A 20,947-nucleotide genomic window follows, 5' to 3' on the forward strand; every position below is an offset into this window, starting at 1 on the left:
GACTAGACATCATGTATCGAATCAGAACACAGGAGCTCAGAATCCTTAGTCCAGACTCAAGCTCATGCAAACGCAGACCACTGAATACATAACAGTTTTGTTGTTTACATTATTATTATTATTAACATGCAAGCCTGGTAGACTTTCATTTCTCATACCCTTTTGGAGAGGTGAGCCATCGTGGAGCTAAAAGCCAGCTTGCAGCAGCAACAGATATGTGTCTATTTTCTGGGAGAGGCGGCAGCTTGCGCTCAATTGTGTACAATGAAATAAAGGAAAGTTATGGACATCGGATCTACAAGAAGACACGCATAGGGAGCACAGCGGGTGGAAGGAGACAACATGCTGCTATGATCTGTACAGAACAAGACAGATTTATATCTGGCATTCAGTACGGCTGTGGCATGTTAAGTCATGTGCAGCCAGCGCTTACACAAACACCACAAAATCTCTTTAGTTTTAGGTATTTTTGCTTTTAAAAAATTGATTACACCCAAGTTTTGTCCTGAAGAGGTTCTTAACTTTTATTGTTCCTCAACAAGGCATGTCTTTGCTTGCTAAACAGACAGGAATGAACCCCTGGTGACATTTGCTCCTGACTTGTCCGGGGGGGGGGCACGAATGGGTATATAAAACAAGCCCAGAGGGTGAGAATCGTACATTGGCAATTTGCAGGGCTGGTAATTCGCTAGCGTACCTTTAGGCATTTTATAAAGGTATAAATTATACAAACTGGGTCAGGGTCAGGGTAGAACATAGCTACCATTATGATATGGCAGGGCTCATTTTATGATCGGAGGGCATGGGTTGCTGGTGTATTGTTAAAGCTAAGCAGATCTCAGCCTGGTTAGTCTCTGGACGTGGGGCCTCCTGGGAGCACCACGTAAGGCTCTTTAATCTTCCCATAGGAAAAAGATATCAGGGATCAAAGCACAATTCAGAAATAAGATTAGCAAGCAGCTCTTACATGCAGCTGTTTAAATCTCAGCTCATAGGATAGAGCCTAGGTAAAGGTCAAGGGACCCCTGACCATTAGGTCCAGTCGTGGACGACTCTGGGGTTGCAGCGCTCATCTTGCTTTATTGGCAAAGGGAGCCGGCGTACAGCTTCCGGGTCATGTGGCCAGCATGACTAAGCTGCTTCTGGCGAACCAGAGCAGCACACGGAAACGCCGTTTACCTTCCTGCCAGAGCGGTACCTATTTATCTACTTGCACTTTGATGTGCTTTTGAACTGCTAGGTTGGCAGGAGCAGGGACCGAGCAACGGGAGCTCACCCGTTGCGGGGATTCGAACTGCCGACCTTCTGATCGGCAAGTCCTAGGCTCTGTGGTTTAACTTACAGCGCCACCCGTGTCCCCAGGATAGAGCCTAGTCACTAACAGAAACAAATTATTCAAGAGAGGTTGATCACTAGGGCAAGGTAAGGGGGCAAAAGACCCTCTACCATGTTTTCCTGCACCCTAAAATCCAGTCCTGAAACAGGCATTGCAGGGGTTGGAACAGATCACCTCCAGGTCCCTTCCAAATCTGCAATTCTACGATTCTATATTCACAGTCTTCCTATCACACAGAGACTCCCTGGTGTCTTTTCTGTCTCTATCTCTTGGCAGAAGCAGACCTGAATAATCACAGGCACATCTAGGTGCTGGATGCTGCCAACTTTTCTCCTTGTTCTCGAATATCTGATGCTTGTGTCTGAGAATGGCTGAAATGCCCAAAGGAGAAGGACGGGGAGAAAAGCCAAAGTAAGTAAGACTCTGCCTGCATTGGCTGCTTGGCTCTACCTCCAATTCGTTGCATTAAATGATGCCCTGCATTGAAATCAGAAGTATTTAAACTCAAGGGTCACATTTCAGTGGTAAAGGTAAAGGTAAAGGTACCCCTGCCCGTACGGGCCAGTCTTGACAGACTCTGGGGTTGTGCGCCCATCTCACTTAAGAGGCCAGGGGCCAGCGCTGTCCGGAGACACTTCCGGGTCACGTGGCCAGCGTGACATCGCTGCTCTGGCGAGCCAGAACCGCACACGGAAACGCCGTTTACCTTCCCGCTGGTAAGCGGTCCCTATTTATCTACTTGCACCCGGAGGTGCTTTCGAACTGCTAGGTTGGCAGGTGCTGGGACCGAGCAGCGGGAGCGCACCCCGCCGCAGGGATTCGAACCGCCGACCTTTCGATCGGCAAGTCCTAGGCGCTGAGGCTTTAACCCACAGTGCCACCTGCGTCCCTCATTTCAGTGGTGGGCAGGGCCAAAGAAGAAAAAGTGGGTGGAGCAATAAATGTAAATTTTACCTTTGTACAGCTGGCTAGTTTCTACACAAACACACACACACACACACACACACACACACACAGACACACAGCCCTCTGCCCAGGATAGCAAGAGGAATAATCAGAGTTCAGGGACACATTACATATCTGTCAGCTGCCCCAGAAAAAAACAGGACACCCCATTTTTCCTCATGAGAGGGCAGTGGTCAAAATGGCCACTAAAATCTTGTGTAATTTTGGGCTGCACTTTTTCTGGGAATGGCGACCCAAAATGTGCATTTTGGGGCACTGTGCAAGATTTGGGGTGGTAGCAATCTTGCATGTTCCCCCGAAACATGCATTTTGGGGTGCTGTGCCTGGGGAAACCACTTTTTGGGAGCCGTGATCTCATGCAAGAGTGTGGCCATGGAAGGTGGTGTTTGGGTTTTGGGCTGTTTCCTATTGCAAGGTATGATGGGAGTTATAGTCCAACAACATCTGGGGACCCACAGGAGGAGAACTGCTGCTTTAGACAGTTCAGTTCCTTGGAGCAGAGATGTCGACTTCTACTTATTCTACTTCATAAAGTGCCACGTAGATGGTTTAATAATTACCCTTTTTGGAACACAAGCTGGGATCCTACCATATCACATCGCAAGGGAACAAGTGTCCTCATGTCACTATCAGAAGGATCCATAAACAGACAAAAGGATTGTGAGAGGATGTATCTAACACCCATTATTAGCCACAATGATGATCTCACACATAAAACTCCAGAGCTGGCTCACCTCCAGAGAAGGAAGAGAGGAGGTGTCTGTCTCAATTTGCAGGCCAAATGAGGACAGCGAGGTAATTAGGAAACAAGCCTACTCAAATTGCCTTGTTTCTCAGATCCATTCCCCTCACTACCCTTTTGGTCCACTCCTTATTGGACGGTTTTAAAAGCAGAAATCGTTGCAAGGCTCTTGCCTAGCTGGGATCAGGACATCTATATTTAGTGCTGCGTGGACGGCGCAGATCAAACAGGAAAGGTCCACAGGATCGATATCTCCCTTGGGATTGCCTTGCATAACACACACTCCTAAGTTACAGATAGGTAGCCGTGTTGGTCTGCCATAGTCAAAACAAAAAAAATTCCTTCCAGTAGCACCTTAAAGACCAACTAAGTCAGTTCTTGGTATGAGCTTTCATGTGCATGCACACTTCTTCATGAAAGCTCATACCAAGAACTGACTTAGTTGGTCTTTAAGGTGCTACTGGAAGGAATTTTTTTTGTTTTGTACACACTCCTAAGGTGACTGAGGAAGCATGTGAACAGGTACAGAGAGTCTCAGCTCAGGACTGAATCCCCATCCATCTCTCAATGATTGGTGGCTCATCCTCTGTGCTGGCTGACAGTGGTGTTGGAGGGTTCAGAGCAACTAAGGAGAAGGAAAAGTTCTGCTAACCCAAGCAGGTCTACAGGGGAGGAGATACAGAAAGAAGCTACAGCACCAACTGCAACCTTTCCGAATTCCACTGCGAGGTCTATTTAGAGCATCGCCGTTGAGAAGCATCCAACCTAATCAGCACAATAGTTTTGGGAAACACGGATCATTAATCTGCCCTAAAAGCCAATCACGGTCTTTTCTAAAGAGAAAAGGCACTGAAAATCTGATCAGTGCATCAAGTGCAAATTCTCCACACACACACACACACACACACACACACATTCCCAAATACAATAGCAGCTGTTGTGCAATTTGAGCTGCTGTTCAAGCGTGCAGCTTGAGTTCCTGCGCCCACGAGGAAAGCCGTCGAGGCAATTTATCCTAGGCTGCTTTTAAAGAAATAAATAAATCCTAGCAACTATCGATTGCTCCCCCCCGCCCCCCGCCCACACTTCACTCTGCAATGTCTCTTTTTTCATTTGTCTGGGTGGTTCTGAAGACTCACGGAAGGGAGACTAACTAAAGGGAAACAGAGCCAAGCCTCAAGACATAGGGGCTTCTGTGGTCTCCAACTCTTCCTTCCAAAAGAGAGAGAGAAGATTCTTCAGCTGCAGAGGAAAAAGAGGTGACCACTAGTGTTCTGGCATTTTTTGCAAAACAGAAAATGACAGCCCGGCCCGCCCACCCACCTCTTCTGCCTAGCAAAGAAAGAGCATCTCTCCAGAAGTGCGCTCCAGAATTGTTAGAGTCATTGAAAAGAAGGCAACCCTCTATATTTCTCACCCAAGACAGAACTGGAGTTAGTTTTTCCTATGGATTTTAACCTGTGCTGAAACCAAGCATGGTGAATCAAAGAGAAACGATGGAAGCAAGAAGAAATTCCGACGAAAGAAGAATGGCAGACAAAATTAATGGACTATGCAGAACTGGACAAAATGACAGGAAGGATTCGAAACCTGCAGGACCAGAGATTTACAGAAGATTGGAAGAAGTATATGAATTAATTGAAGAGCAACTGTAATCACCAAATTACGCTAGTAGGACTACAGTGGTGCCTCGCAAGACGAAATTAATTCGTTCCGCAGGTTTTTTCGTCTTGCGAGTTTTTCGTCTTGCGAAGCACGGTTTCCCATAGGAATGCATTGAAAATCAATCAATGCGTTCCTATGGAAACTGCCTTCAGACCAGGTCCGGGGACAGTCTGTCCCCCGACCTCTTCTGAAGGCTGGGGGGGGGACAAGGGCTTTTCTTCCCTCCCACCCCCAGCATTTTAAAAAACCCCGGGACCTCTTCTGAAGGCCGGCGGGGGGCAAAAGTCTTTGCTCCCCCCTGCCTGCCTTCCCGGGAGAGTGGACAAACGCAGGACCTCTTCTGAAGGCTGGCGGGGGGCAAAAGTCTTTGTCCCCCCTGCCTGCCTTCCCGGGGGCTTTTAAATTGCCCTGGGACAGCGGAGAAGTCCTCCGCTGTCCCGGGGGTTTTTAAAATGCTGGCGGGCGGCAGGGAAGGCAGGCAGGGGGGAGCAAAGACTTTTGCCCCCCGCCAGCCTTCAGAAGAGGGACCTTCTTTGCTCCCCCCGCCTGCCTTCAAAAGCTGTCCGGGATAGCGGGAAGCGCTTCCCTGCTATCCCGGACTGCTTTTAAAATGCTGGTGGTGGGGAGCAAAGCCTTTCGGCCCCCGCCGGCCTTCCTGGACCTCTTCTGAAGGCCGGAAGGGGGGAAAGGCTTTGCTCCCCACCGCCAGCATTTAAAAGAGGTCCCCGGAGATTTCCCTATGGGCTTTCTTCTTGCGAAGCAAGCCCATAGGGAAATTCGTCTTGCAAAGCAACTCGCAAATGGAAAACCCTTTCGTCTTGCGGGTTTTCCGTCTTGCGAGGCATTCGTCTTGCGGGGCATACTGTGCAAGAAGTTTTGTAAGGAGAAATATACAAAGTGTTACAAAGTAGAAAAAGGTAGAGATATTGGTTATGAGTTTGAAATATAATAGGGAAAATAAGAAATGCATACTAAGAGATTAGATTGGAAAATTTTCAGACAGGACTGATGGAAGTCAAAAAAACTGAATAAGATGTAAAAGTATGTTTAATAACTGTTGAAAATGATATGTTAAAAAAAGAATCAAAGAGAACCGAGCTTCCAGACTCGTAACTCTCTCTCTCTCTCTTTCTCTCTCTCTCTCTCTCTCTCTTAGTCTGGGAGGAAACCCTGCTTCAGGCCCCTGTGTTGGCAGCCCTGCTGACCACCCTGTTCAAAACGTTGTTTTGTTACCAACAACTGCATGGAGCCTGAACCATTAGCTGAGGTACAGCGGGCTGCATGGGCCTATATGGGGAAAGCTACCCTCTGAGACAGGCAGTTCCCCATGCCCTAATCCGCTCCCCCTGTCACCCATAGTTCCAACAAGCATTAATTGTGCAGTTAATGTCCCTTACAGATTTCCAATTTCCGCTTTTTAATGCATTTATCGTTCTTTAAAAGAAGTGTCTGTCAAGGAAGAAAGAGCCATAGCAAATTAGTTTGCGCACAGATCTTCATTCTGGAAGAAAGCATGTCATGGGGTGAGCGGGGAAGGAATGATTAAAGGAACATGGTTGCTTCGTGATGAAACGGGGAAAGAAAAGTTGGAAATGGATAATAACTGGCAGGTCTTCCATTCAACTCTGAACATGCCCACAGACTCAAACCTGCCTCTCCCATCTGAAATTGCCCTCCAGCTGCTCACGGACTTGATCCCACTCTCATGCCTCATCCTTTGCATTGGGGGGGGGGGGTGCAATTATATTGGCTGAGTGTCATTAACCTTAGGTGAGGGAGTTCACATGGGTAATGATGAACCTAGAGTTAAAACCCAAAAAAGAACAGGCTCTCTGCAGACAGAACCAGTACATTTCCGAGCACAATTCAAAGTGTTGGTGCTGACCTTTAAAGCCCTAAGCGGCCCCAGTCCAGTATACCTGAAGGAGTGTCTCCACCCCCATCATTCTACCCGGACACTGAGGTCCAGCACTGAGGGCCTTCTGGCAGATCCCTCACTGTGAGAAGCCAAGTTACAGGGAACCAGGCAGAGGGCCTTCTCGGTAGTGGCTCCCGCCCTGTGGAATGCCCTCCCACCAGATGTCAAAGAGAACAACAACTACCAAACTTTTAGAAGACATCTGAACGCAGCCCTGTTTAGGGAAGTTTTTAATGTTTGATGCTTTACTGTATTTTAATATTTGGTTGGAAGCTTCCCAGAGTGGCTGGGGAAGCCCAGCCAGATGGGCAGGGTATAAAAAATTATTGTTATTATAACCACAAAAGACTAATAATAATAATTAATAATAATAATAAATTTTATTTATACCCCGCCCTCCCCGGCCAGAGCCAGGCTCAGGGCAGCTAACACCAGTAAAATTACAATAGAAACATAATTGGGGGGCAATTTAAAATACAGGTTAAAATACCATTTAAAATGCAGCCTCATTTTAAAAGTAGCCCAAAGATCAAAACTGTAAGGGAAGGGAAACATAAGGGTCAGACTGAGTCCAAACCAAAATCCTGGTGGAACAGCTCTGTCTTGCAGGCCCTGCGGAAAGATGTCAAGTCCCGCAGGGCCCTAGTCTCTTGTGACAGAGCGTTCCACCAAGTCGGGGCCAGTACTGAAAAGGCCCTGGCCCTAATGAATCCAAACCCAACAACAAGGAACACAAGTACAGGCAATCGTCGCTTTGTGCAGGAGTTACATTGCAGAGCCCTTGTAAAAAGTTCCACCCCGCCCCTGTTCCACCCTTTCAGTGGCATTTTCGGGTCACTTCTGAGTTCAGCGCGATGCGTGTGCATCAATCAGATGCGCGTCAATCGGCTGTTGCCGGAACACATAAACTCCGAATTCTAGCCCCCATGGGTCACAATACTATTCAGAAATGATCCCACTCAGTGGTTCTCAAACTTGCTCCCACCTGGACCACTTGAAAATTGCTTTGTGAATCACTCAAAGATTTTTCTTCCCATTTTTTAGTGATCATAGTGCTTGGGACCTTGCCTTGCCTTGCCAGTAGCTGTGGCTTTAATCCTCTGAAGAATGCAGGGCTTCCTTCCGCCATTCTTCACACACACAGAGCTACACAGAGCCCCACCACAGATCACCTGAATGAAGTTGTTTCCAGAGGCCATCACAGATACGACCTTGCTGCAATCCTGATACAGTGGATGCTCGGATTGTGAACGTGATCCATGCGGGATGCACATTTGCAACCTGCAGTGCTCGCAACCTGCATCTGTGCGTCTGCGCACGCTCAGGTTGCGATTCCGCACTTCTGTGCATGCGTGACCGCCAAAACCCAGAAGAAACCCATTACGTTACTTCCGGGTTTCGGCGGTCCGTAACCCAAAAAAACGCAACTTGAAGTGGTTATAACCTGAGGTATGACTGTATTGTACTTAGTTTCAATTATTCTTTCATTATCTCATTGATATAATATTTTTTCCAGTGCTGCTTTTTTAAAGGCTCCTTGTACATTTCTAGTAAACATTAAAAAAAAAAACAAGTAATACACATTTCTAATACATTCAAACCTTGGTTCTCTAACAGAATTGGTTCCGGAAATTCGTTCGGCTTCCGAAAATGTTTGAAAACCAAGGTGCGGCTTCTGAGTGGCTTCAGGAGCCTCCTGCACTCAATCGGAAGCTGCGTTGGACGTTCAGGTTCCAAAGAACGTTCACAAACCGGAACACTCATTTCTGGGTATGCGGCGTTCGGGAGCCAAAACGTTTGAGTCGCAAGGCGTTCGAGAACCAAGGTACAATAGTATAGATTTTTAATTTTTAAAAAACCCAAATAAATAGATCAAACGATGTAGTGGCAAATTACTGTGGTGTGCATGTAACCGTGTGGGAAACCTGTTTTTTATTGAGTCAGAGCACTGGTACTATCTGAACCAACTGGCAGAAGGGAAAGCAGTGACCAAGCTGAGAGAGGAATCTCACCACTCGGATGCTTTCCCAGATTTCTGACTGCATGGCTAGGAAAATTCTTTTCACCACCTCGTGGGACTTAATGGATAGCCATCGTCTCACGAGGTTTCAGCACTGAGCATCAGAGAAAAGTGATCGCTGGGGAAGTTATCCATTTGTAGACACTCTGTACGAGGGTACAGAGAGGGGCTTAATGTCAGCTTAATCTGTCTTCTTCCCGCTAATGCCTCGAGCCAAAAACACACACGTGGTGAGGGAAGTGGATAGCCTACTGAGTTATGAACAAGTTCTGAAACCCAGCACTTTCTTCCGTGGGTTCTCTCCACCCCCCCTCTTCTTTTTATGCAGAAAAGTGCAGTCAGGCAGAACTAAAACAAATTGCTTGAACTCCTTGGAGGGAAAGAGAGAAGAAATTTTCCCAGCAACTTTCTCCCGCCGACATGCATGAGTGCAAATGCGGATGAAATGCGGGATGAGTGAGCTGCAAAAGCGGTAATAAGGTGAAACGAATAGCCATATTTGGCTGCGGGGGGGGGGCTCGCCAATTAAGAGTCGCTGAAGAGAGCCAAGCAAGAGGGAAAATGTAAAACTCAGTAGGAGTAGACCGGAAGGAAAGCCCTCTCTGCTCAGCCACATGGGAAAGACCACCTTTTCAATCTATGAGTGCAAGACTATGTTTGTTTCGCTCACATCCATTAGTTCACTGGGCAAGTGCAAAATTCAGATTTTGCCATCAATACAGTGGTACCTCGGGTTACATATGCTTTAGGTTACATACGCTTCAGGTTACAGACTCCGCTAACCCAGAAATAGTAGCTCAGGTTAAGAACTTTGCTTCAGGATAAGAACAGAAATCGGGCTCCGGCGGCACAGCAGCAGCAGGAGGCCCCATTAGCTAAAGTGGTGCTTCAGGTTAAGAACAGTTTCAGGTTAAGTACGGACCTACGGAACGTATTAAGTACTTAACCCGAGGTACAACTGTATTTGCAAATTCTAAAGGAACATTGATTTGTGCACTGTGCATATTCTAAGTGGGGACTTTTTTTTATTGAATGCCATCGTTAGAAAATCCCAGCTTCCTTTCCCCAGATGGAATAAATTTCTAGACCTTGTGATTCTAAAAACCTTGGACCCAGAGGCAGCACATTTCTCACGCAAGGCAAAACGACAACATGAAGAGGACTTTCGGTAGCAGCCTGGCTATGAAACTAGTTTTGCAAGAAGGCTACTTTCAAAAGGATTTGGGAGACCACAGCTCCCACCTTGCGAAGTATCAGCCAATGTAAACTCCTTCCAGGTCTCATTTCGGTCTCAGTGTGTGTGCATATGCGTGATTTGGCCCAGGGGCTGTCTAATTCTGACCCCCTTTGTAAGAACTATTTGGTAACCCATTTGCAAATTATCAAGCCACACATGCACAGCATGTAAGAACAGTGCCTCTCAAGCTTTCAATCCTCCAGCCAGAGCTTCAGGAGGCTGAAAATTACAGAGATCCATTGGTCCTAAAAATGGTGGCAGACAGTGTGGCATAATCAGCTGGCAAGTACTGGCATCATGCAGCTACCATATTAACATGCAGATTGCCAGCTGCTTCCTACTCAGAATTCCATCTTGCATAAAGATGGAGAACCACTTAGAAGCACGAGGGGAACCTCCTGCAGTCATATTGCCTGCTGAAAGTGTGCTATTATTAAAGGCAGCATGTTGCAAATGGTTCAAGGGGGTCAGAAGTGAATCTATTAATTTTTTCACTGGAAGGACATCAGGGTTTGCAGGACACTGTCAGACAAAGACTCTCCTCCCTGAAAGAGAGGGGAGTGGTTGTGGGCGGGAGCCTGAACACCGCCCCTAGCAGGGGGCGTAGCCCCTGCCTCCAGCTCACCTGGCTGGCGCTCACACCCCCCCCCCCGGTGGCCGTCCAGCCAGGTGCCGTGGGGGGGCGTGTCCAGCAGCCTTGATGCTGCAGCGTCAGCCTTTCCCCAGCCTCATTTCTCTTGGTCGTCCTGTGCGAGTCACCCACCCTCCACTCCCATTGAGTTAGGGCTTAGGTCATTGGCCTTGCTATGGACCTTAGGTTGGTCGCCCCAGTTGCACGGGGGGCCTGGTAGGAGTTTTTCCATTTGGCATTAGGCTTTTTGGTTTTTTCGCCTACCTCGTAGCAATCGTCACAACTTTTGTGGTATTGGTGGGTAGGTTAGGCATTGGAATAATGTGCTGTGGTGTGTCGAAGTGCTAGGTGTGGCCATCGCCTATGCCTTCAATGTTTAGGGGTATTCCGTTAAAGGAATCTGGCGGTCGTGTATTCTGTCCGATGCCTGCTTGGCGGGAGGCCATGGCACAACCCTCGGTGACAGCAGGGGTGAGCCTATAGTTGGATTAGCATCAACAGGTGATGAACCCCTGGTGAATAAACCCACTTGTTTCACGATCCAATGCCTAAGCCAATACCTTTTCATTGCTGTAATCAATAAAGTTGTGGCCTTTTCTAGCCAACGGCATGATGACCATAAAACTCCATTATTTCAGGGAATGCGGCTCTTCCTTCTACAGTGCACTTCTACAGTGGTACCTCTGGATGCGAACAGGATCCGTTCCAGAGCCCTGTTCGCATCCTGAGTAGAGCGTAACCCACGACTGCGCGTCTGCACGTCTCGAGATTCGCCGCTACTGTGCATGCGCGCGACGTCATTTTGAGTGTCTGCGCATGCACGAGTGGCGAAACCCGGAAGTAACAGGCTCCGTTACTTCTGGGTCATCGCGGAGCGTAACTTGAAAACAGCTCAACCTGAAGCACATTTAACCTGAGGCATGACTGTACTTGTGATTTTTCACAATGTGACCATTTTTTTAAAATGGATTTGTGGCCTAAATTAAGCTAGGGTTTCCCAGCGACTGGGAAATCAAGCTTACTTGGGAGTAAGCCCCAGTGAAGTCAGTGGAGTTTTCTTCTGAGTAGACATGTTTGAACTGCTCAAATTAAATTAGAAGAATCCAACAAGGGGTGGATTGAGCTGGGCTTGGCTGCCAATGTTTCATGTTCTCTCCCACTTCTCTCAAAATGTCCTGCCCAGACCCTGCTCACTGCCTCTGTGCCCTCATCTCCCCCTATTCCCCTCTGTCAGCCTTTGCCAAAACACATTCTAAATTCCTAAGACGCCTGGATCATGGAAAGAAAATGAGTTATGCCTTTTCAAGCCTACGCAAGTGCGCTCTGTTCGCAGAATGCTTTCTACCCACATAATATATGATTTCTCAGCAAAATGCAATTTGAGCCAATTGTTAACAATGTGGTAATTAGGCCAAATATGACCTTTTAAATGAGACTGGGAAAATACCTAAAAAGCAACTGATCTCTCTCTCTCTCTCTCTCTCTCTCTCTCACACACACACACACACACACACCTACACCCACACCAATTTTTCTAGAGGCTGATTTCAACCATCACGAAATAACGTGCTTTTTATTAGATCAGTACACAATGGGTGGTATTCAATTTATTCAAAGTTAGCTCATTGAAATTAATGAACATGAGTAAGTTAGGTCCATTAATTTAAAAAGGTCTGTTCTGAGCATAATTTACAGTCTAATCCTGTGCATGTATACTCAGAATTAAGTACCATTGAGTCCAATGGGTTTTACTCCCAGGGAAGTATATGAACATAGGATTGCAGACTTAGCATGGATTAGCATGGCCAGGGTATTGTTTAGGGGTTTTTTGTTGGGGTACATGTGTTGCTTTTATTAACTTTCTTGTATCATTATTTTAGATGTTATGATTTATGTGGAAATTCTTTCAATGTGGTTGTGTATTATTTGATATTTTATTACGTTATGTCTGCAATTGTCTATTTTTCCGTTGTAAGCTGCCCTGAGCATGGTTTTAACTGTAGAAAGGCAGCTTACAAATAAAATTATGTGTGTATCAATGTACCCTAACATTCTTCAGTTATTTTGTTTCCACTTAGTTATGGTAATTGGCAGCCAAGATACAAAATCTTCCATTGTTCTTGTTATTTTTTTAAACCTTATTTGTTTGTATCAGTTTAATAACAGCAGCTGCTGTTCGACATTTTTGTTTTGTATTGTTATCAAGCATCTCTTTTACATAAAATACTAGCAGCCTTGTACTCAGTATTGCTCGAGCATTCTAAAGCTCAGTCCGCCATTTTGATTCAAAATGGCACCCAACTGTATCCAAAAACAGACGGAAAACATCTCTTTGATCTCCGGAAGCCACCATACACCTTGTGGCTGAAATATTTTTAGAGGTGTTCAAATGCATAGAGGAAATACAACTCTCCAAAACATATAGTAGAGAAAAAATCATTCAGAGATTGGAGGGCATTTGAGACCAGCTCCACAACAAACGTGCTATCTATTGTTGGGCCATACTGGCTGTCCTTACCAGATGAAGGAGAATACACAAAGAACTCATGTCATCAAACATGGGTATCTATCTATCTTACCTGTGCATTGGAGGGGTCCTGGAAAGAATCCTTCACCACATGATGCCACACACTGGCCATCCTTCAACTGCAGCGAATCTTTGCATGCTGTACACACAAACCCGTCAGTGCAATTAGAGCATGTCTTCTTGCAGGCTGGCCAAGACAGGAAAGAAAAAAGAGTTTCTTACAGAACAGGAATCTGCAACTGGTAGCCTTGGGGCCATATCTGCACACTTTGGAGACAGCCCTTCCACTCGATACGATACAATAATCTTTATTGTCATTGTCCCATACAGAACAACGAAATCTACGTAAGACATTCAAAATCCAACAAGCCTGCTATCCCAGCTATCCCAACCTGGTTAGCCCCCTAAAAACTCTGATACCCCATTTTTAAATACAGTATACTCCCATAGAGACTCCTTACACTGCATTTAAAACCAAAATCGCATTTGGATAAACTGTTTCTCAGGGGGCTAGTCCTAGTCTTTATAACCCTGTACCTTCTTCCAGCTGAAAGAGATCATTTCCGGCGTGCGCACTATCCTGCGCTATCTCTGCTGCTTTTTTTATGGCGCCTGGAAGCATAGATTTGATCCAAGGTGGGAAGAGTGCACCCAATTATTCTCTCTGCAGTCTTCACAACCCTGAACAGCATTGTTTTTCCCCTGACCGTGCAGCTCCCAAACCACACACACAGACCATAAGTTAATACACTCTCAACAGTACAATGGTAAAATGTCATCAACAGGTCCTTTGAGGGCCTACAGTACTCCTTGATGTGGCCTTTCAGGTGCTTATGAAGGATCTAAATCATCATACGGGTATCGGTAAACTTGGTAGAAGGATCTGCTATGGATGATGATGAGTGGTTCCTCATCATCCTGGGGAAAAGTGACAAGAGGGGTGCCACAGGGTTCTGTCTCAGGCCCAGTGTCGTTCAACAACTTTATGAACAATTTGGATAAATGAGTTGATGGATGCTCATCAAATTTGCAGATGACACCAAACTAGGAGGGGTAGCCAGTGCTGCAGAAGACAGAATCAGGATTCAAGATGGCCTTCACAGATTGGAGAACTGGGCCAAAATGAATGAAGGGAATTTCAATAGGGACAAATGCAAGGTTCTGCACTTAGACAAGAAGAACCAGCTGCACAAATGTAAGATGGGGAATACCTGGATTGCCAGTAAAGGTAAAGGGACCCCTGACCGTTAGGTCCAGTTGTGGATGACTGGGGTTGCGGCACTCATCTCACTTTACTGGCTGAGGGAGCCAGAGTACAGCTTCCGGGTCATGTAGCCAGCATGACTAAGCCGCTTCTGGTGAACCAAAGCAGCGCATGGAAATGCTGTTTACCTTCCCAACGGAGCAGTACCTATTTATCTACTTGCACTTTGTGCTCTTGAACTGCTAAGTTGGCAAGAGCAGGGACTGAGCAACGGGAGCTCACCCTGTCATGGGGATTCGAACCACCGACCTTCTGATCGGCAAGTCTTAGGGACAGTGGTTTAGACCACAGTGCCACCCGCGTCCCATGGTTTGCCAGTAGTACATGTGAAAAGGATTCAGGGGTCTTAGTAGATCACAAGCTCAACATGAGACAACAGTGTGATGCAGCCGCTATTCCTGGTTGCATCAGCAGAGTTTTAGTGTCTATTTGGTGTTGGTCAGACCGCACATGGAGTGAGTCCTGTGTCTAGTTCTTTGGACCACAATTTAAGAAGGATATTGACAAGATGGAACGCATGCAGTGGAAAGCAACCAAGATGATCAAGGATCTGGAAACCAAGCCTTATGAGGAATGGTTGAGGGAGCTGGGTATGTTGGATGTGAGAGCTCACCAGCTGCGTGATAGCAGCACATTGTTTACATCATGTGATGTTTCTGATTTTACTGAGCGTGAGACAGGATGTCCTACGCTGTTCTCAAGGTTGTGTACTCAGTGTAACTTGATACCTTCCTGTTGTTGCTGCAAAGGAGGAGTGAGTGAGTTGTACGGAGGATGCTGAGCTTCATGGCATGAATGAGTACCTGAGCTCCTTCAAGGTGGCTCAGTATGTGGTGCGTGAAGAGGAAATGGGGGAGGAAGAGGAGGTTGAACGTTGCAAGGGAGGGAAAAACATGATGGCCATCTGTCAGGGATGCTTTAGCTGAGATTCCTGCATTGCAGTGGGTTGGACTAGATGATACTTGGGTCCCTTCCAACTTTACAAGTCTACGATTCTGTGATGTTTCTGACCAACTGAAAACCACAAAGGCATCCCTCTTGTTGAAAAGCACACACTGACAAACTTTGAAAGTCATCACAACTCTGGGCATGCTGTTAGCATCCTTTTTCCTGACAAAGGGAAGCCACAATTGACAGATTCATCCTTCCTTACCTGGAATCATCTGCAAGGAAGAAGAGCAGGTTATTAAGTCATTATTTTATTTGTAGGGAAAAGTTGATAAGTAAGTCTGCCTTCCATTATCCAGAAAAGCACCCCACAGAGAGTTACAGGCATAAAAAAAACCATGAAAATGTTTTATTTTTCTGCAGCTAAGTATAATATTTGAAATACAGTGGATGCTCGGGTTGCGAATGTGATCCGTGTGGGAGGCACATTCACAACCCGCAGTGTCCGCAATCCGCAGTGGCGCGTCTGCACACATGCGGGTTGTGATTTGGTGCGTCTGCGCATGTGCAAAGCATGATTTAGCGCTTCTGTGCATCCGCCGAAACTCGGAAGTAACCCGTTCCAGTACTTCCAGGTTTTGGCGGTCTGCAATCCGAAAAAAACCGCAACCTGAAGCGGATGTAACCTGAGGTATGACTGTATTGTAAATAATAAATAGATTACCTAAGCAAAGTCCAGCATCCTGATAATACCCGGATCCACAGCTGGCCACACAGCGCCCAGCCTGCAGCAGCTTGGTTGTGTCATGGCAGACGTCGCAGAGGTCAAAAGACTGTGAGCAGGTCACACAATCCGCATGGCACCGACCTGTTGTTGGTGAAGAAGAGGCGACTCCGTTTCAGTATAGTTGAGTGTAAAAGTCAGAGGGCAAAGATTTTATCAGGCCTCTTCTCCCTCTACTGTCATTTGGGGGCAGCCATTTTATCAGTGGGAGAGATAGGGATCAAGGTAAAGGTAAAGGGACCCCTGACCATTAGGTCCAGTTGTGGCCTACTCTGGGGTTGCGGCACTCATCTCACTTTATTGGCCGAGGGAGCCGGCGTACAGCTTCTGGGTCATGTGGCCAGCATGACTAAGCCGCTTCTGGCGAACCAGAGCAGTGCACGGAAACGCCGTTTACCTTCCCGCCGTTTACCTTCCCTACCTATTTGTCTACTTGCACTTTGACGTGCTTTCGAACTGCTAGGTTGGCAAGAACAGGGACCGAGCAATGGGAGCTCACCGCATCGCTGGGATTCGAACCGCCGACCTTCTGATTGGCAAGTCCTAGGCTCTGTGATTTAACCCACAGCACCACCCGCTAGAAATTGGGGGCTGAGTTTTTTAATTCTCCCCCTTCCCTCCTTGCCCCTGTGTTGTATTTTTGTTTGTTTGTTTCTTAGAATGTAACCTTGTGGGTAAGGAGTGTCTTGTTTTGATTTCATGTAAGTTGTTCTGGGAGCTTTGCTGGCTGAAGAGTGGAGTACAAATGCTATTATTATTATTATTATTATTATTATTATTATTATTATTATGCCACCCACTCTGGGTGGCTCCCAACAAAATGTTAAAAACACAATCAAACATCAAACATTAAAAGTAAGTGATTGTGGAGGCCAATTCTGGATCCACCCATCCTTCCACAGTGGGGACATCCGTTTCCGGACAGGAGTTGATCACGGTGTGGATTTGCCAAGTGTGCCTTCCTCTTAGCACATTTCTCCCTTGCGTCCTGAGTTTGAGCGTCTTCAAAGTCCATGACACCTTTGGTAAAGGCTGTTCTCCAACTGGAGCACTCGCAGGCCTGTGTTTCCCAGTTGTTGGTGTTTATACTACATTTTTTTAAAATTTGCCTTGAGAGAGTCTTTAAACCTCTTTTGTTGACCACCAGCATTACGCTTTCCATTTTTAAGTTCGGAATAGAGTAGTTGCTTTGGAAGACAATAATCAGGCATCTGCACAACATGACAAGTCCAACGACGTTATTGTTGAAGAATCATTGCTTCAACACTGGTGATCTTTGCTTCATCCAGTACACTGATATTAGTTTGCCTGTCTTCACACACACACACACACACACACACACCCTTTTGTGTTGGAATCTTTGTAAGGCACCTTTTCCCGCTGAAGAGCAGGGCAAAGACTCTTCAAATAAACAAGACAAACGAGTAAACAAACACAGGATACCTGCCCCCGAGCCTTCAGGGACAAGGAGGGGTGAGACATTTGAAAAGAAACAAAGTTCAACGGTCATAAAAATACCTGGCTCGCAAGGAGGGCAGCATTGTCCTGCCACGGCAACGGCTACACTGCCTGTGGGGCAAGTCGGACAGGACGGAGAGGACCAAATCACATTGGAATCCTGGCACTCGCATTCGCGGCACAGACCCTCTTTCCATTTTTCTCCGCTCTGCATGAGAAAACGATAACAGCTACGGACTATTGCATCTTTTCAGCACTGTGTTATTTATTAAATTTTGTGGTAAGTGGAACAAGAGCCAAAAGGGGATGGAGCATGGGTAGGCAAACTAAGACCTGGGGGCCGGATCTGACCCAATCGCCTTCTAAATCCGGCCCACGGACGGTCCAGGAATCAGCGTGTTTTTACATGAGTAGAATGTGTCATTTTATTTAAAATACATCTCTGGCTTATTTGTGGGGCATAGGAATTCGTTCACTCCCCCCCCCAAAAAAATATAGTCCAGCCCCCCCCCCCCAACAAGGTCTGAGGGACAGTGGACTGGCCCCCTGCTGAAAAGGTTTGCTGACTCCTGATGGAGCAACAACTGTCAATTTTACCTTTGCACAGTAAGGTGATTTCTAAACACACAGCTGCAGCTCCCAAAGGGGTTTCACAGTCAACCCCTCTTCACAGGGAACTCTGGGAGTTGTAGTTCTGAGAGGGGTGGGGGGTCTCCTCACAGCTCTCAGCACCCTTAGCAAACTACAGCTCCCAGAGGAGGGCTAGGGGAAGACGTGACTGTTTAAAGCAGCATCGTTGTGCTTTAAATGTGTGGTGTGAATGAGGCCACACATGTGCGCATCAAATGTACATGTGTACATGTCTTCGGATATAAAAACAGGCATCCCATTCCTTGACAAATGGCTAAACTAGCCTTGGAAAGGGAATGCTTTGAAATGCACCGGCAAATGCTTTGATGCAGGCTTAGATGTTACAGTTCAGACAACATTGATCTTTTTCCCCTGCCTGTATTGATTACACTGTTAGGAGCCATTCAATTGTACAAATGTAGCAGCTAATATCATCATTCAATTGCCAGGATAAGGAAAGCCCTCAAAATCTGATCGCATCAAATTATGATAAAACAGCTAAACATTTGGGACCAAGAGTGCTGTAAAACATTATCGAATGAGGTAATTCCATTCCAATAAAGCTGGCAATTGACAGAGAACATTTCAAGATTGTTTCCAAGGATCCTGAAAGTGCCTTTCTGTTGTGCAACCTCTCTCTCTCTCTCTCTCTCGACTTGAAACACACTGTGATCAGACGGCAATTGAGCAGGATAGTTTTGCTGTTGGGCAAAGGGCTGGAATAAATTTCCTTTGGGTACTTCTGTGATATATAATATTATGAATTTGGCAATCCTGGCTACTGTGGATCAATCTTGATTTTTGCCCAGGGTGGCTGGGGCAACCCCGTCAGATGGGTGGCATTGGGCAGCAATCATCACCTGATTGACAGTCCAGGAGGCCTGACAAAACATGATGGACTAGTTGAAGTGCAGGAAAAATCAATAGTCTCTCAGGGGTGGCACTCACAATTAATCATGGTAGTAGCCCAGCATGCTTATTTGTTCCTAAGGTGCCTATTGATTGCTGTTTTGGCTGCAAGCTGTTAGCAGCCTGCCTACCATTTTCTATCCTCCATCAGGCCATGGTTCTATCTTCAATCAATCAAAATTTTATTACGGTCATAGACCAGCATACGTAGGTGGGGATACAATCATTTAAAGGTTGTGAAATGCTTTGGAAAGCTAAAATTATTACCATCTTTTTCGCCCTATAGGACGCACTTTTTCCCCTCCAAAAATGAAGGGGAAATGTGTGTGCGTCCTATGGGGCGAATGCAGGCTTCAGGAGAGCCGCAGCGCCAGCCCCACAAGGTCGGGGGACAGCGGGGAGGCGGAACGCCGCCATCCTGCTGTCTCCCGATGTGGTTTGGAGGCTGACAGCGGGGAGACGCGTGCTTCTCCCCGCCGCCAGCCCCGCAAGCTCCAGGGACAGCAGGGAGGTGCAGCTCGTCCTCCCACTGTCCCCGGACCTGGTCTGCAGGCGGGCGGCGGGGAGAAGAGCGCTTCTCCCCGCTGCCGGCCCCACAAGCGCCTGGGGGGGGAATAAAATTTTTTTTCTTTATTTCCCCCCCAAAAAACTTGGTGCGTCCTATGGGCCGGTGCGTCCTATGGGGTGAAAAATACGGTAAACCAGAAGGTACATATAAAAGATAAGAAGCTAAAAGAAGGTGTAGGGGCATTAAACAAATGTGGAAAAGCATAAAAGGTTATCATATAAAAGGCTATGGCTATCAATTTACAAAGCACTTGGATATGAGTGTTCATTAAATCTAGTTTGTGGTGCAGCTCAAGGATCTAGCATCATTCCAGGGATACATTCATTGCAGCGAGGAAATGGCAGGTGCCGCCAAAAAATGGTGGAGAATATTGGGAGTGGGGAATTCTGCACATTGGCCTACTTCTAGGGGAGCAAGAAAAACCTCAGACATTTTCTCAGGAAAACTGAGAGTTCTCTGTTTAGCTCCAGTTTCCAATGCCCTTTCACCCAGAGGAAACTAAAAACCGGAGCGAAAGGTTCCTGGAATGTCTCTCATTACAGAGGAATGGGGCAAGAACCTCAGGACTGATTGATAGACACAGCCAGTTCCCAACATCCCAGCACACTGAAGCATGGCCAAGAAACAGATCCCTGGCAATTGAGACAAGAGCTGGCTTGACTCTCACTGCAGACAAGGGCTAGCTTGGTATGCAATGGCTCCCCGTGAGTTCTCCAGAGCAAAGATACAGTGCCTTCCTATGCACTTTTGCTCCAAAGTTGCCCCACGGCAGTCAGTGGGGTTTACTGCCAGGTTATTTGCACACAGAACTGATTGCTGAAAAGGGCAAAGGACCACAGAAGCTGCGAGTCATGCTAGCTGGACACCCCATTCTGTTCCTCGATTCAGATACGTCAACAAGGAAAGTTTGTACAGTGGTACCTCGGGATAAGTACTTAATTCCTTCCGGCGGTCCATACTTAACCTGAAACTGTTCGTAACCTGAAGCACCACTTTAGCTAATGGGGCCTCCTGCTGCTGCCGTGCCACCGGAGCACAATTTCTGTTCTCATCCTGAAGCAAAGTTCTTAACCTGAAGCACTATTTCTGGGTTAGCGGAGTCTGTAACCTGAAGTGTATGTAACCTGAAGCGTGTGTAACCCGAAGTACCACTGTGCAGTGGTACCTCTGGTTGCAAACGGGAACCGTTCCGGAGGCCCGTTCACAACCTGAACAGAACACAATCTGCGTCTGCACACACGCGGGTAACGGTTCACCGCTTCTGCACACACGTGTGACATCATTTTGCGCATCTGCGCATGCGCGAGCGGCAAAACCCGGAAGTAACCTGTTCCGTTACTTCCGGGTCACCGCGGGACGCAACCGGAAAGCGCTCAACCTGAAGTAACATGAGGTGTGACTGTA

The 20,947-nt window shown here is 46.8% G+C and overlaps 1 protein-coding gene across 1 annotated transcript in view; it reads right to left on the reverse strand.

Moving 5' to 3' along the window:
* Positions 1-20,947, reverse strand: part of FRAS1 (Fraser extracellular matrix complex subunit 1) — a 356,176-nt gene that overhangs the window by 169,474 nt on the left and 165,755 nt on the right. Inside the window, exons 11-13 of the mRNA XM_083756149.1 lie at positions 17,497-17,644; positions 15,919-16,062; positions 13,095-13,229 (exon numbers count right to left, since the gene is read on the reverse strand). Of these exons, the coding sequence (XP_083612275.1) occupies positions 13,095-13,229; positions 15,919-16,062; positions 17,497-17,644 (427 nt within the window). The remainder of the gene's footprint in view (positions 1-13,094; positions 13,230-15,918; positions 16,063-17,496; positions 17,645-20,947) is intronic.

Source organism: Podarcis gaigeae (assembly GCF_964106915.1).
Source record: "Podarcis gaigeae genome assembly, chromosome: 9".
Classification (NCBI taxonomy): Eukaryota; Metazoa; Chordata; class Lepidosauria; order Squamata; family Lacertidae; genus Podarcis; species Podarcis gaigeae.